General features: G+C 33.3%; 1 protein-coding gene across 2 annotated transcripts; it reads right to left on the reverse strand.

Annotated features, from left to right (window-relative positions):
- Positions 1-628: 628 nt before the first annotated feature.
- On the reverse strand, positions 629-15,127 carry LOC127525304 (protein ERGIC-53-like). 2 transcript variants are annotated; one of them, XM_051917767.1, is made up of 14 exons: positions 14,744-15,127; positions 13,593-13,747; positions 11,555-11,662; positions 10,746-10,807; positions 9,617-9,716; positions 9,199-9,322; positions 8,862-8,920; positions 8,537-8,669; positions 7,441-7,628; positions 7,100-7,170; positions 3,314-3,473; positions 1,601-1,722; positions 1,143-1,213; positions 629-890 (listed from the first exon to the last, which is right to left on the reverse strand). In XM_051917767.1, the coding sequence occupies exons 1-13, from the start codon at positions 15,108-15,110 to the stop codon at positions 1,177-1,179; spliced, it is 1,686 nt and encodes a 561-aa protein (XP_051773727.1). In that variant the 5' UTR covers positions 15,111-15,127; the 3' UTR covers positions 629-890; positions 1,143-1,176. The 2 variants fall into 2 exon arrangements, with proteins under 2 accessions (XP_051773727.1, XP_051773726.1); XM_051917766.1 differs by having other exon boundaries at positions 629-1,213.
- Between the last annotated feature and the right edge of the window lie 1,700 nt (positions 15,128-16,827).

The raw sequence follows: 16,827 nt of genomic DNA on the forward strand, positions 1-16,827 counted from the left end.
TCCCAACATTTCCGGAATTCGGGTTGTATATAAAAAAACAAAATAATATAAAAACAAAAAATAATAGAATATAAAATAAAATATAAAACACATAATATAAAAAAATATTATAAAAAAAAACAAAAAAAAAAACGTTACAAGTAATGTAAATACAAGTAAGCTACATTTCTAACATTTCCCATAACAAAATGCTTTTTGTACTGTTTTTCAAAACATTCTGGATTGTAATCACTCCCTTTCCTTTTCCTCACTATTGACAGAAAGCCTTTAAACCAACATGCAATCAGTTGTTTGTGATGATTGGAGCTGAATAAAGGTGGAGAAAGTGTGTTAAAGCCCTCTGTCTCTGATCTAATCCCTAACGATGGCCCGGGTCATAGAAGCTTCTATAGAGCAGCACTATGGCTCACGGCTGGGTTCCTTACATAATCCCCTGCATGAGGCCGTCCCTGTCAGACAGAGTTACATCTGCATCCAGGAGCTCAAAGCTTCCATCTACACTGAGCAGTGAATTATTACAACATATTCTTGTAACAGGCAGAAATGGCCTACAAAATTTTTTAAGAACATATAATCTTTGGCAAGTTTATGACTAAATGTATGTTGACAAAATGAGACGACACAAAAGGTCATTTGATTTGTTTTATGTAAATTGTTTGAGAAGAAAAACATTTTTGTTTTATAAAGATTCAAATAACACATTCACAACCTTTGGGTTCTTGCTTTCACCAATACAATAAAGCTTTAACACTTGTGGAGGGAAAAAAATGCCTTATTGTAAAAGGTAATACCAAAGGGAATGTGTTAAAATACTCAATCTTATTGAAATTACTTCAGTTACCACAGTTCAGAACGTTCCTGGGACAGCGACTGAGTTCTTGAAATGATTCCTGGACCAGAATTGAACAGTAAATATGTCAGACCTCTAAAGAATATATTACATCATATTCAGTAATCTACCATTGAAAATGCCACACACACTTGGAAAAGAGCAGTCATTCAAACCCTGTACAACTCTGATCAAATTAAAAATTAAGAATTAAAAAAAATCTCAAACAAAATACTTAAGTTTTCAAGTATAATAATTTACAGTTTGCAAACAAAACAAACAAACTGGAAATTAACAAAAATGGACAATTTACATGTTGTGCTGTGTTTATCAAGAGCTACGAATCATCAAAAAAACTTCTTAGCTGCTGCTTCCTGTTGACTCCTGGAAGTAGATAAGAGAAACAAAAACAGAGAGAGAGAGAGACAGCAAGCATTAAATGCAAGTAAATACTGATTGTTTTCAGTTCTTTATGAATGTGTGTGTCAAGAGATCCATGACTTTCAATTTTGTCTACAACAAAATAAATCTGTTGCAATCCCTGAAAAATAGTCCTTATTTTTGTTCCTTCCATACAAAATGGCTGTCATCTTGCCTTTTTATTATGTGAACTAGAGAACATTTAATTCAAAAACACTGGGTGAGATTTCAGTGCTTTAACTACCAAACCATTGTATGAAGCACCCAGATATGAACAAATCTCTATTACACAACCATTTACACACCTCTTTGTAGCTTTGCATGGACACTGCAACATATACATTGACTCACTTGTACATAACGTAGCCGAAGAAGAGGAGGGACTGAATGACGATGAAGACCAGGAAATGTGTGGTAGAGAGGCAGGAGGGTAAGGGAGGAACTTCAGGACATTTCGCCTTTTCTGCAGGATTCTAAGTAATGTGACCATAAATAAATAAATAAATAATTGGTTGTTTCCTCTTTTTTTGCCATTTTTATTGAATCTGAACAGATAATTTAAGAGGAGACAATGGAGGAGAAATGGAGGAGAGATTGGTAAATGACTGGAACATAACATAACATAACATAACATAACATAACATAACATAACATAACATAACATAACATAACAGCATCATTGAGATGCCATTATAGTTTTATTAATATTATTTATCAATATTATTATTTTATTTTTAATTTAAAAATTTTAGTAATTTTTTTGTATTTTTTTTTTTTTAATTAAATATGTAGTTATTATTATTATTATTATTATTATTTCAGTTTTTTATTTCAGTAGTTGCAGTTATTTTAGTACAAGTTAACCCTCTGGTGCTCTTCGGTTATTTTTGACCAAAAAATTTTTTATATTTTGTTTTTTTTAGATTTTTTTTTTTACTTCTTGGGAATAGTACGAAACTTGGTAAAGGTTTTGGCACTTGCTATATAACCCAAACAAATAAATAAAATAAATAATAATGGACATGATTTGAAAAGGTTAAATGGTCCTGAAATAAAATAGTCACACTTGTGCTCCTTGTGGACCGTGGTCAAAAATGACAGCATTGGAAATGAATGGGAGACGAATTTCATCTAGTGGAAACTATTGGTACTGAGGCCAAACAAAATCTTACTAAAAGCTCATTTGTTGAGATATCAACCTCAAATTTGGAACACAACTTGTTTAGATTTATAGCATTGGTTTTCTTGCAGTTTTAGAGTAAAACATGTTTTTGAAAATACATATTTCATATAAAAATTGAAAATAGTATTTTTGTGCATTTTTCATAACAATAAATGTAAAATTCTGTAACTTTTTTTAAGTTAACTTTTTTATACTTTTTTCACTTCAGCAATAATTTGCCAAGTGTTGTCTTTGAAAAGAGATCAAAACTGCTCCAAAGCATTCAAAATTTATGACAGTTTAAGTTGGAAATTTCATTTTCAGGTCTATGCTAAGTGAATAAATGTATTATAACTACAGTGTAAATATAATTTAGTACCATAAAATCCCCTAGAAAAAACTAAATATTAAATAAAAAAAAACATTATCAAACTAAAATATAATAATATATTCATTTCACTGAAAAAAATAAAAATAAAAAAAATGTTCGGTTATTTTTGACCGACACACAAAGAGCACCAGGTTAAACTAAATAAAATTGAGAAATGCTGCCTTGGCAAGTAGTTGAAAAAAAATTAAGTTTACATTGTTTTTTTTTTTTATTTTAGTTATTCAAGTAACACATTTTTTATGGTTTAGATGGTTTTAACCCCGACAAGTATACCAATAAATTGTACCATGTCATCAAAAATGACAACTAGATGGTCAAAAATATTTCCATTTATACATTCAGCAGACATTTTTTAGTCAAACGATGAACAGAAATATGAACTATGACTTTGAAAAAAAAAAAAAAAAAAAAAAAAATCCAACTGTGCGGTATTTGCCAGCTAAGCCACGCATACGTCGTGCTATAAGACATATTATCCATATCAGAAATGCTGCTTTATTTTTAAACTCACCACATTTTTCTGAATTATGTGTTCGATGTTCCTCTTGACGACATGCAAATGCTCCTTGATGTCATTGAAGTGCTGGATTGTCTCGTATGATCCGAGTCCGCCTGCGTTACCCTGCTGTTGACCCACTGCCAACTGCTTCAGTGAGCCTGACAATGAGTTTCTACAAACCACAACATGAAAACAACATTAGTGCAATGCTTCATTTGCCCTCATGTTTTGAATAAACATTCATGAATCTGAGTCAGACATCATATGAAACACTATTAATTATTCAAGAAGAAAAAAAGTTGAACATTTTCAAAGATTATGCATGCCAGATGGTTCGACATTAGGGCTTTAAGAGGAAGTTTAACTCATTTTCTGCCCGTTTACATACAAGAAAACAGTATGTCATACAAGAGGATCGTATCAAACAATCAATTCCTCTGAGACACAGTGTCAAAAGACTTAATCTGAGTTTTAAATGCATAAAACAGCTTTAGGCTTCGAATATCTGATCTGATTCTTAAGACAAAGCTCATGTTTTCTGGATTTCATGACATTATTGACATGACTATTGTTGACATGACCATGCAAAAAGATGATTTGCATTTCCTGTCTTCATTCAAAGTATTAAAAAAAAAAAAAAAAAAAAAAAAATGATTATACTTATTGGTATATAAATGTCTCCAAAAAGACAAACAACATTCTGACATTTGAATGCATTTCAATGGATGATTAATTTGTCAGAGCGTACATGTAAAGAAACATTATATTGTCAATTTTTTCCATATGACATCACATTTCGATATCTTTTCCAAGCATGGAAAATACTATTTTAATAAATTCCCAGATATTTAAAAGTTTTACATGACCATAAGAAAAAGTATTCACCAACAAAATGGTTATTAAATAACCTTTGAAATAAAATAAAAAAACAAATAATTTGAACTTGGTATATATTTCCAAATTTAAAACTGTAGACATGCAAGAAAAGACAGTCAAACTGCATATCTCCTGAACTCCCTCATGTCTCAACGAGCAACAAATCAAACTGTCATATACACATACGGTTCAGCTCTGCCTGGTATAAAAGTTGAGCCTCTAGTGGTAACTTGAGAGCACTGCATGCAAAAAATGCTGGTGAAAAATCCCTGATTACACTGGCAAATGACTTCTGTGCCCAAGGTCTTCGGCCAAGAAAATCTTAATATTACAGTGAATTGTCCCAATCTAATCTTTTAAGCCTCCTCTTAACTCTCCCAAAAGGCCATTTATCCTTCAGCCTCATAGAAAAAATGAAATTACCATGCTGCACAAGCAGGAATGATTGCTAAATTAATCTTCCTAAAAAACATGGCCCCTTTCTTAAACATATTTCAGATGATTAAGAAATACCCATTCGGGTCATGCCACAGCCTTCCTCAGGGGGACACTTTCATTTGGTTATAAATGATCATTAAAGATGGAGTATTATACAAATCTTATCTATTTATATAAAGATATAAAAAAGATGATACATTGGATGATAAACAAACATTTTGTTTCTTATAATACTCTGGGGGAAAAAAAAAAGGAATTAAACTGAATTTGAAATTTATTGTCAGAAGTTCTAATAATATATATATAATATATAAAATTTTTAATCAAAACAAGGTCAAACCTGAGGTCTGCACATAAAAAAAGAGCAGCATACGGTTTAACCTTTTAATCAGAAACACATCTTCAAGTTTAAGATAATTTCTCTGCTTAACTTGCATTTTTTTACTGATCACGTATTATCCTGTGCCTGAACCCCATTTCTTTGGATATCGTCTTCAAAATTCTAAGATGATTACTAGGATAAAAAATATGAGGGGATGGACAAAATGAAAACGTTTGGTAAGTCATAAGTACAGACTCCTTGGGGAATTACAAAGACAAGAAAGCAATCAGAAGCAGACCATGTATTCACTGTTGTATGATGGATATATTTAAAGATTCGCATATAATCCATCAAAAAGAGGCCCATAAAGAGCCTAAACAAAATCAAATTTGTTTCTTAAGGGGGGGAAAAAATAATTAGACATAAATCTCCCTTGAGGCAAAAAAGTGAACATTTAGAATCTCCCAGTAATCTTTATCCACTTCAAATGACCTACATGTCGGAAGAAGCCATTTTTCCCCTCGGATAAGTAATTTCGTTGGGCTAAGATGAGTAAAATGAAATTATGATAAAAAAAAGAAAAGGTCAAGATCTTAATATGTGCATAATCTATAAAATGAATTCGATCAACTGAGCATTTGCTTGTTACGATCCAAATGCTGTTTAAATGCGCACCAATAGGATTAGCCTAAATGAACAATCGACACAGATTACTGATCTTTTCAATGTCTTTCAATGTCGACAATAGGACGACAACGTGTCCTCAATGCTGCCCTTTTGATGAAGACTGCTATATTATGTCTTTGCTAAGAGCAATATTTGCATATGCACTAAATAGTGAACAAATACCTTTTTAAATGTTGCATGCCTTGAAAAATGATAGATTCGATCAAACGCCATCTTGTTGACAGAAAAGATGTGTAAAAGGATAGAGTAACCTATTATTAATTAATAATAAAGTAACTATTTTGATGCTGTTGTAAAATTCTGTTTTAATAAAAGTACATGTAATTGGGTTATTAAGAGGTTAAAAACAATGTACTTCTGCAACAAAATCTTAATCTGAATGCATCCGTTACAAACAAATCTCTTGTTTAAATCCCAAACAACAAAACCATCGGTAAGTGTTGTTCTAAAAATCGGTTTAACAATCATTATAGTTTGGTCACATCTGAGTTAAAGAGTTGTAAAAACAGTCTTTTGTGGGCTAATCCTCTACTTGCACAGCTAAAGAGTTTTAAATGCTGTATTTTGGTGTCTAATCCTAAAGCCTTATTGTTTGATTTTGTCTTTGTGTTTTAATCCTTGTTCGTCTACACCTTGCTTAAAAAAAAACACCTGGAGAAAAACAAACAACTGTCCGCTAACAAAACAAAAAAAAACAAAGCTGACATTACAGAGACCAAAACAGAATAACAAACAAATGTATTTAATCTGGATTAAACCACGAACATCTTTAGATCTTTATGTTAAAACACAACAAACAGAAAGTTAACAGACAAAACCTAATCTGCTGCGTTGTTCAGTCTTTTGCAAAGGCATGTAATGCGCTAAGGCCTCCAAGTAGTTGTTTTACTCAGAGATTGTATGCGGCTTAACACTTTCTGGCTAGGAATTTTCTGGAGTATACTGTATTTTCCGCAGTTTTTTCAATCTGAAACGTGCTGTTACTTATATTCCGAAGCGATTTTTACAATGAAATTAACATCAAGCAAACAAAACAAATTTTGCATTTGTGCCGAATGAGAGAGGTACGTGAGCCCAAGTTTATTAATGTAGCCGGTGGTTTCAGTTTCACTTTAAATAAATTCTTTTAAGCTTGACATTTATAACAAATGTTGTTTAGAATGAATGCCACTATCATTTGTTTGTTTTATGCTTTTTTTCATTCCTGCTCTGTTCTAAATGCCATTAAATGTAAAGGATTTGTTGTGGAGTAAGTGGAACTAAAATACATGTTTATAATATTTATTAATGTTTTGTTTTATTTACTGGTATTTACATTATTTCTGAATGTAACACAATGTGACTTATACAATGATTGATGCAACTTATGTATTTTTTTCTCCCAGTGCAACTTATAGTCAAGTGTGACTTATTTTAGGAAAAATACAGTAATATTCCAGTTTTGTTTTGTGAAAGGAGAACAATATTTTCCTTACCTTACTTCATTAAGGTTTCTCAAAACCTCCTGTTGTGTATTAATAATGGTGTCCATTTCATGAGTGGGAGCCTTAAAAAAGGAAGTAAACTATTAGTTAGGCTCAAAGATAGGTTAGAACATAAATTTGATTTATTGCTATAACAATGTTCAGTTCAAGTAGCACTAAAATTGTATGGTTGATTTACAATTTAAAGTCATTACATCTCATGAAGGATTTTGATTGGATCTGAGATGACGTCATGGCACTCAATATAAAAATCTGGTCAATGTAAGAATGTCCAGTGCTGGTAAATATACACTGTTAAATGCCATATATCAAATGCATTTGTCATGTCCTACCTGTCCTGACTGTGCTTGTGAGGTGCGTTTGGAGATCTCCTCTGTGATGACTGACACATAACGCCGTTGTTCATCCAGAATCATGGCCAGCTGCCGGTTCAACTGCTTGATTTCCAGGTGGATTCGATTCTGCCCCTCAAACACCTGACGGATTTCCCGGTCGTTAACGCTTTCAAACAGGTCCTCAACTGCCAGAAGAGAAACATTGAACAGATGTTTTTCTACAAATACGGATTTTCATTTTTACAACTCAGCAAGTTAAAATTAATACATTTGTGAATAAACAAACAATAAAAAAAAAAAAAGAGAATGGTTTAGCGAAAAATGTTGCACCTAAAATGCCTTAAACATGGTTAAAATAAAAATCTAGATAGAAAAAATTTACAGTAATAAAATAAAAGTATAATATTTTAAAAATAAATAAAAGTTTAGCAATCAAATCTAACTCATCCAATCAGATCTATATGGAAGCTTTTTTCATGGAACAAAAATAAGGTAATTGCAACTTTTTCTCTCACAATTCTGACTTTTTTTTCCTCGCAATTGCGGGTTTATATCTCGCAATTTGGACTTTAGTACTTGCAATGGAGTGTTTATACCTCAAAAATCTGTGGAAAAAAGTCTGAATTGCGAGATAAACTCGCAATTTTTACTTTTTCCTTGGAATTCGGACTTTTTTTCCCTCACAATTGCAATTGTGGGAAAAATAGTTGCAAGTTTATATTTTGCAATTCTGACTTTATCATAATTGAGAGTTTACAATAGCGAGTTATAAAGTCAGAATTGAGAGATATAAACAAACAACTGCAAGAAAAAAAAATTGTGAGGGGAAAAAAAAGTCACGATTACATTTTATATTTTTTTATTCCATCATGGAAACAAGCTTTCATAGATCTAAGATCAGAACAGGATAAAAGGTGTATTGGAAAAGGATGTGCGTTTTATTAATAACATTTTAACATTCTAGATTTCTTTGTTTTAATGTGAGTTTTTCTTAATGTTTCCAGGCCATTTCTATTGACTATAAACATCATGAAAACACAAAGCTGAATGTGAATCTGAGGTCAAAACTTCAGACAGAATGAGAGCAACTCACTGGGCTGCCCCTGGACATCAGGGTGCTCTTTCTGAAACTCCTCTTTCCTTTTGTCCAGCTCTTGTTGGAAATTCTCAAATTCCTCCTGGTACTTGTCCTTCTCTTCTTTGGGAATCTCTTTTTCTGGGGGAGGCTTTATAGAAAGACACAAAACACACATTCAAACACACTCACGCACATAGACACACTTACGCATACTCCAATTATAATGAACAAGAGGAATGGAGTAAGAGGTAGACACTTATGAAATAAGTATGGCCGATTCTTCGTACTTATTCATACTTAAATGTGTGTACGCGAATGTGTTCGGAGGAAAAATGCATACCAGATTCTGCCCAGGCTCGGTAAGTCTAAACAGCAAAAATGACAGCACGTCATGGTCATCTGTTGAAAGAAATTTAGCCATATTTTTTAAGCTGCAGTGTGTAATATCAGTGCCACTAGCAACAATAAACACGTTTTAAAGTTTCAAACGGCTTCTTCCACAGAACCTGCTATAGAAATATAAACCATTCATTAGATTACTTTCATATGACTTAATGGTTGAATGCTAACCATTTTTCTTTGTTGGTTCAATTTTGATCCAGTTGGAGGGTGACAAAAACAACATTAGACCTTCAGTCGGAAGAGAGAAAACTCTGGATTTAGATATGCTCAAATACCTGCAAGTCCTCCGGTGGCTGCAGAGATGCCAAAATAACCAGTCCCAGGAATGATCATGTTTTCAACTTTGGTGCAGAACTCATAATCGTCTTTATCAGGTGTGAAGCCGTTATTGATGAAAACCTGAAAACGTTGAGAATATTCAGACATTATTATAGCTTGGAAATTTCATATTTTTTATGTGATATTGAGATGGCTGTTAAATAGTGAATCAGTTTACCTAGAGGTCATATTAACTACTGTCAGTTGTACATGGATCTATTGTTTTGATGTACATTTACAATGCAAGACTCACTGAAAGACACATTTATCACAAAAGCCATTACCAAATTATCAGGCTCAAAAGGTCTAATTATAGTCATTTCTTTAGTATTAATCTTTTTTGAAACTTTTTATGATGATATAAACTTGACCTACCGATAAAGTTTGCTTGTAGTAGACGATTTTGGCACGTACAGGGTAGGGTTTGTTTCTGAAGTCTCTAAGACATGTACCCAGAGCCTGTGTTGTACCATCACTGGAGGAAAAATATGATTTATCAAATACATACATATATAAACACAAAGACAACAACAACAACAACAACAACAACAACATTTCCTTTCCATGTCAACAAGTTTTGGCCAAGATTTCTCTTTAAATTTTCATAAAATATAAGGCGAGACACTCCAGGTGAATAGGGTAAAAAATTAACTAATAGATATCACCTTACTTCCCCAGTTGACTGATTACATAAAGAATTGCAAACATTTTTTCTATTACAAGTTTTCTAAAATGTTATGTTTAAATATGCAAATGAGGTGTTATCTAATTACATATGTGCTAATTTGCATACATTTCTAGAACAAAAATCTGAATGTTGGATGAAGTCAGATTCAAAATTCTTGTTTCATTTTTTTAATGACATATTAGAGTCAACAAAATAAATGTTCTTCATTTTTTTAGAAATAAAATGTTGTATAAAATCAGGCAAATTATATATCAACAAACTCCTCTATAAAAACCTTCAGAATATAGATATGAATAAAACTGTAAAGTTTCATTTATGTAAATTCTGCTGAAGTGGAGATTTCTGACTCAGAGCAGGAGAAAAAAAACTCATTTTGAGAAAACAGCCTTTAAAGATATGTACTGCAATTGAAATCTACAGACGCAAATAGATAAAGTGCAATAAAAGATACACTTAAAAGTGTATTTTGGTTGTTTTCTTTCCACCAGTCTGAAAAAACACTTTATGAAAAGCCAAAAAGTGCAAAATCTCAAAATTGACAGGTGCATGAAAAAAAAACTGTTTTTGTCAGTAGTGTCTCTCCCTGATAATATGAAGGACTATGGGTATTTTTGACGCAGTATTGCACATATGCTGCTGACAACTCTCTCCCGCTGGCTCACAGATCTAATTTAATGCTTTCACTGTAACTGCACTCAGATTAAGACAGACAGAGGATTAGACTCTCTCTCTCTCATAAATAATCATATTTCCTAATCTCCTTTGAGTTGTAAAAATGAGAGCGCTGATGTCAGCAAGGAGGATATGTTTACTTACTTTTGATGGTCATAAACAAGTTTCCCATTGTTACCCACCACCAGGACAGCAGGGTTGTTTTTCTACAATAGCAAGGTCACAGAAGAGAGAGACATAATCCTTATTTAGTACAGAGGAGACACAAAACAAGTCTACTGAGGTGCTTTAGTGTTTGTTCCTGAGGCAAAATCTAAGCACATTAACATAATCCTTTGATAACATATATATTTACCTCTACCTTAAGATGTTTTGACTGAAAAATGCACATCGCTAAAAAACAAACGTTAATGGGGGCATTTTACTGACACATACTAGTGTTAAAAATAATCATACTTTTCAACAAACTAATTATATTAAATTCCAGAGTTGTTGAATGATTAGAAAAAAAACATTACAAAATATACTGATAGAAAAGCCCGAATATTAAGATTTTAAACATTTTATATTATTGAGGAAGAAGAGTAAAGCATTTAATAGGCAAAAAGTGGCTTTAGAAGTGTGTGTGTATATTTTATATATATATTATATATATATATATATACATATATATATATATATACATATATATATATATATACATACATATATATATATATACATATATATATATATATATACATATATATATATATATATATATATATATATATATATATATATATATATATATATACACACACACACACACATTTTTAATAACAATTGATACAGCTAATGGCAAAAATATTTCAATTATAATAATATTATGCATTTAAATAACTTCACAGACACATTTAAAAATAACATTTTCATAAAATGCAATTATTAAAATTATACTCATGTGCAATCACCTTCCCATCATTATCAAAAGAGTCAAAGAATATTCCCACGCCGTTCCACTGATCAGCAGCCCCGTACACAGGACCCTCCAGACCTTGACCGGCCGTGAACCATATGGCCTACAGGACACACACACACACACACACACACACACACACACACACACACACACACACACACACATCAGGCTCTCTTCAGTGAGCATGGGTAATTTGGTAAGTGGTGCTTGAGATCAGTGTGGTCTGCTCCACTGGACTGTGGGACAATTCAATGAAAGCACATGTTACTTGTACAACACTACACTATAATTACTCCCTCTACACTGCGAATGTTGAGCAAAGTTCCTGAATTTATCAAGGATGACCTGTGGATGCTTTTTCTGATAAAATGATTTATTCTGTGTTAAAAGAAGTCCCTGCGATAAGACGAAAAATCTGAACCTCATGACTGCTAACAAATTAAGGAAATCATATATTAAGTCAAGGCTGTAGCACCCAGGAATGCAGCAGCATGAAATTAGTTCATATGACCAGGGAGCAAAGGAAGTGAAAATGTGTGACATGAAAAAAAAAAAAAAAAAAAAAAATTTCAAGGACTGAGATGACAAAGTATCAAAAGCTCAAGATACTGACGATTTACAACATAGTGAAACCTACAATTTGTGAAAAGCATAGTAACATAAAACTAGATTTTACATCTTATGAAGAAAATTAGACTATTGTTTGTCCATGCAAACCTGCTGACACAATGCTAGGGTGTTCTGGGTGGTTGCCCGGGCGTGACTATGCAGGTGTTCTGAGTGGCTGTTGGAGCATTTCTATGCGGTTGCAGGGCCAAAGTAAAAAGATCCCACCACCAATTCTCTATGATCTTCTGATTTCTAGATATGACTTCACAGGAAGTACCCACACTGCTCTCCAGCTTTAGTGACAACATAAAGAAACTTCAAGTTTTCCCTGATCTCCCCTACCGGTGCATACAGCGTCCTTTGCACGTCAGTTATTAAGGTTTTATTTGTGTAAATGCCTTTGCGTGCACTATCGTAAGGTATATTGTTTATATTATCAAAAGCAGAAGTGTTAATAAAAAAAAGGTTTTATAGGTTTATATCTTGCAATTCAGACTTTTTATTTCAGAATTGTGAGAAAAAAAAAAATCAAAATGGCGAGACATAAATTTGCAATTGAGAGACAAAATTCAGAATTGCGACTTTTCTCAGTTACAACTATTTCTCGCAATTAGCAGGTTAAAAAAAGCAAGGACAGTCAACATACAATTTTATAAGTTTATATCTTGCAATTCAGACTTTTTTATCTCATAATTCTGAGAAAAAAAATTCAAAATTGCGACCATTTCTCACATTTGCAACTACTTCTCAGAATTGCAACTATTTCTTACAATTCTGAGAAGAAAAACTCAGAATTGCGAGACAAGACAGAATTGCCATTATTTCTCACAATTGAGACTAATTCTCACAACTGAGACTTTAGTTCTCACAATTAAGACTTTATTTCTTACAATTGTGAGAAATTGTGGGTTTGTAAGTCTGAATTGTGAGATATAAACTTGCAATTGCAAGAAAACAAGTCAGAATTGTGAGATAAAACATCACAATTACCTTTTTTTCTTTTTATTCCATGGCGAAAACAAGCTACCATAGAAAACAGTTATTTTAAATTGTAATATTTCACAAAATTACTGTTTTTACTGTATTTTTGATCAAATAAATGCAGCCATCGTGAACATACAATACTTTTTTCAAAAAAAAAAAAAAAAAAAAAAATGTACAGCCCCCAAACTTTTTAATTGTAGTGTACATCCAAAGCAATTTTTAGTACACTACCTGCAGGACTCCACAAGGTTCACAGAGATCTGGAATTCAACCTGTGACACTAGCTCAAGGCTTTCATGTCCCTAAAAAGGGTCAACATGACCCTCCACAGTCATAATTTGTCTGTGCTTCTGTATGTTTACAAATGCCCACAGCCAAAAATGTAGAAATGAGGCTCACATACACAACATAATGATAATTATTTTTCCCTCTCTTACCAATCCATCTGCTCCCATTCGTCCCCGTCCGGACACACGGAATGCCACTTCAGCTTCCCAATGTTCAAAACTTACAGGGTTTTTTGTCCATACCGAACCCTTCTGGCTCCGCAGAGAGGGTGTGATTCGAATCTGATCCGCACTAGGAATGGCATCTGGTGAAAACATGGACATTTCAAAAGGAATGAACGGACAGAAAATTATTTAACACAAAATATAAAAAAAGTAACACTCTATTTTGATGATCCACTATTCTACTAACTATAAGTAACTTTGCAACTGCAGTCAACTAACTCTCATTAGAGTATTAGTAGACTGTTAGGTTAGGCCCTTGCAATCTGAGACAGCAAAAGATTTTTGTTACATAATTTCATTATTATCACACGCCCATGTGTAATATCTGGCACACTACCAAGTATATGAGTACAAACTTCCCTGACAGCATACTTTTCTGCTGACATTAATCTATTTAAACAGATCAAATTGACCAAAACCACAATATTCAATTTGAGGACCAAATAAACAGCACTGATCGCTCCTGCCGGCTAATATGTGGTGGTGTATCTGAAAGATTTGGGAAGTGTTGTAACACAGAACTTTGCTCTTCCTACATGCCGAGGAAGATTTGTTTAACCCTTTAGGAAAACTAGTGCCATGTCAGCTGTTAAACAGCATACATATATTAATCACAGTTTTAACAATGTCACCACGATTACGCATAAAAAAAAATGATTATGTGACTAATCAAAAATCACACTTTTAGTAAAACATAGAGTATCTGATTTCATCATAGGACAAAATCATAGGACAAAAAACAACTAACAATGCACCAAACATATCAGAACAGAGGCATAGATTTGATTTTAAAATGCAGCCATATTTATTTAACTTTAAGATATGTTACAAATATCATAATTTGCATTATTACAAGAAACTCCTGCACAAGGAATGTAATCCATCATCATTCATTCAATAATGCAATATTTGCACTACTCAGGTTCAGTTCATATTAATGCAACCTCTCGCATAGACTTCACATACACAGGGCATTTAAACTACATGTCCGTACATAGACTAAACATGCTGACAGATGACAGACAGTGATACAGATGGATGAGAGAGATCATACAGACACCCATCTATAAACTTACTCCCAGTATGAATCCAGAATGGGATTCTTCCATCACTCTGTGTCAGATGTGGCCCTTTGAAACTGTATTTATACTCAAAGCGCCGGTGAGGCGAGTCCCCGGCAGCGTTGTCGGCGAAAACGTGCGGAAATATTAAAGATATTAGTAATAAATAGGCATAAGCTGCCAGGAACTTAGCTATGGGTACCGCCATGTTTGAGTCTGAATGCTGACGTAGCACAGAGAGGGGCGGGAAGACTGGAAATGCTGAAGGGCCAACAGGGCGCTCTCTCATTGGCTGAAGCGTTAGATTGACACACGGGGAATTATTAAGCGAACGGTTTTGAGCCTCGTTTTCAGGCACTGATGACTTGGTCCTTAACGTCATAGCATACAAAAAAGTTACCATAGTAACTGAAATATTTGCCAAAAAATGTTAAGAGTTACTCTTGCCGCTGTAAGTTTTTAATGAATTAACATAACATTTAATAAAAGGTCTGAAAAAAGCTGTTAACAGATTTTAATGTGTGTGTGTGTGTGTGTGTGTAAAAATCCGTTATCATTTAATAAAAGTTCTGAAAAAAGCTCACTGCAACATAATATATATATATATATATATATATATATATATATATCCTGTTATAATGTTATATAAACATAAATGTTTTACAATAAGTAGTACAGATACACTTATTGTAAAACATAAGATATATAATATTCTGTAATGTTATGCACACAAATATGTTATATATAAATATAAATGTACAAATATACACACACACACACACATATATATATATATATGTGTGTGTGTGTGTGTATATATATATATATATATATATATATACACACATACATACACAGTATACATATACTACACCTTTAAAATGAAATATAAAAACACTGACTATATATATATATAGTCAGTGTTTTTATATTTCATTTTAAAGGTGTAGTATATGTATACTGTGTATGTATGTGTGTATACATATATATATATATATATATATATACATACACACACACACACACACACATATATATGTATGTATATATGTATTTATAAAAACTGCATATACATACATTTTTTTTACACGCAATATTTACGTATAAAAAAGTTCAGACGGGGTCAAGTTATGCTCAAGCTTGTGATGAACATTCTCGCTCCCGCTCACACACACCTTGACAGACAGAACAAATGTGTCTCAGCACAACCTCTTATCCTGCTAGTGAACCTGTAATTAAGGTCTTAATGAGTGCTATCTTTATGAGATTGTGAGCTTGGCATGACCTGTCACCGTGGGGGGACAGCAGGTAGATGGCACCCTGTCATTCTGACCAATGACCAACCCCCTGCTCTCAGGTCAGTGCTAATACAGCACTAGCCCCGTGTGGAAGGGATCAGAGCCGAATGGAGAGCAGGGGCTCCTGAGGTGTCTTTTTCATGGGGGAGTCCCAAACCCTCAGCAGGAGATGGGGGGGTTCTGTTATAATCCCCCGCCATTCACTTTCTATGCTAATGGCTCAGGCCTAATGAGGGGATGACCTCACTACAAGGTTAACATCAGCTGACCCTGACACAGCTAAAAGAAACAGAGCGGCCTGCAATGGATGACATGCAATGCCATTTGTGATTTGTTATATAAGGAAGTGCAAAATACATTTTTATGGTGATTAAAAGTGGATAGTTATTTGACATAATGTCACAGCAATGAAAATGTGACATGCTAAACTTCATCTAAGATGATTTTAAATTGCACCTCAAAAAGTTGTACTTTTGTTCATACTTAAAGGGCTAGTTCACCCAAAAATGAAAATAATGTAATTTATTACTCACCCTCATGCCGTTCCACACCTGTAAGACCTTCGTTCATCTTCGGAACGCAAATTAAGATATTTTTGTTGAAATCCGATGGCTCAGTGAGGCCTGCATAGCCAGCAATGACACTTCCTCTCTCAAGATCCATTAATGTACTTAGTGTTGAATCATTATTCGGATCGCATGTCAAACTGCCAAACTGCTGAAATCATGTGACTTTGGCACTCCGAACCGTTGATTCGACACAAAAGATTCAGAATGCTCCGAAGCTTCATGAAGCAGTGTT

This window comes from Ctenopharyngodon idella, chromosome 13 (genome assembly GCF_019924925.1).
Source record: "Ctenopharyngodon idella isolate HZGC_01 chromosome 13, HZGC01, whole genome shotgun sequence".
Classification (NCBI taxonomy): domain Eukaryota; kingdom Metazoa; phylum Chordata; class Actinopteri; order Cypriniformes; family Xenocyprididae; genus Ctenopharyngodon; species Ctenopharyngodon idella.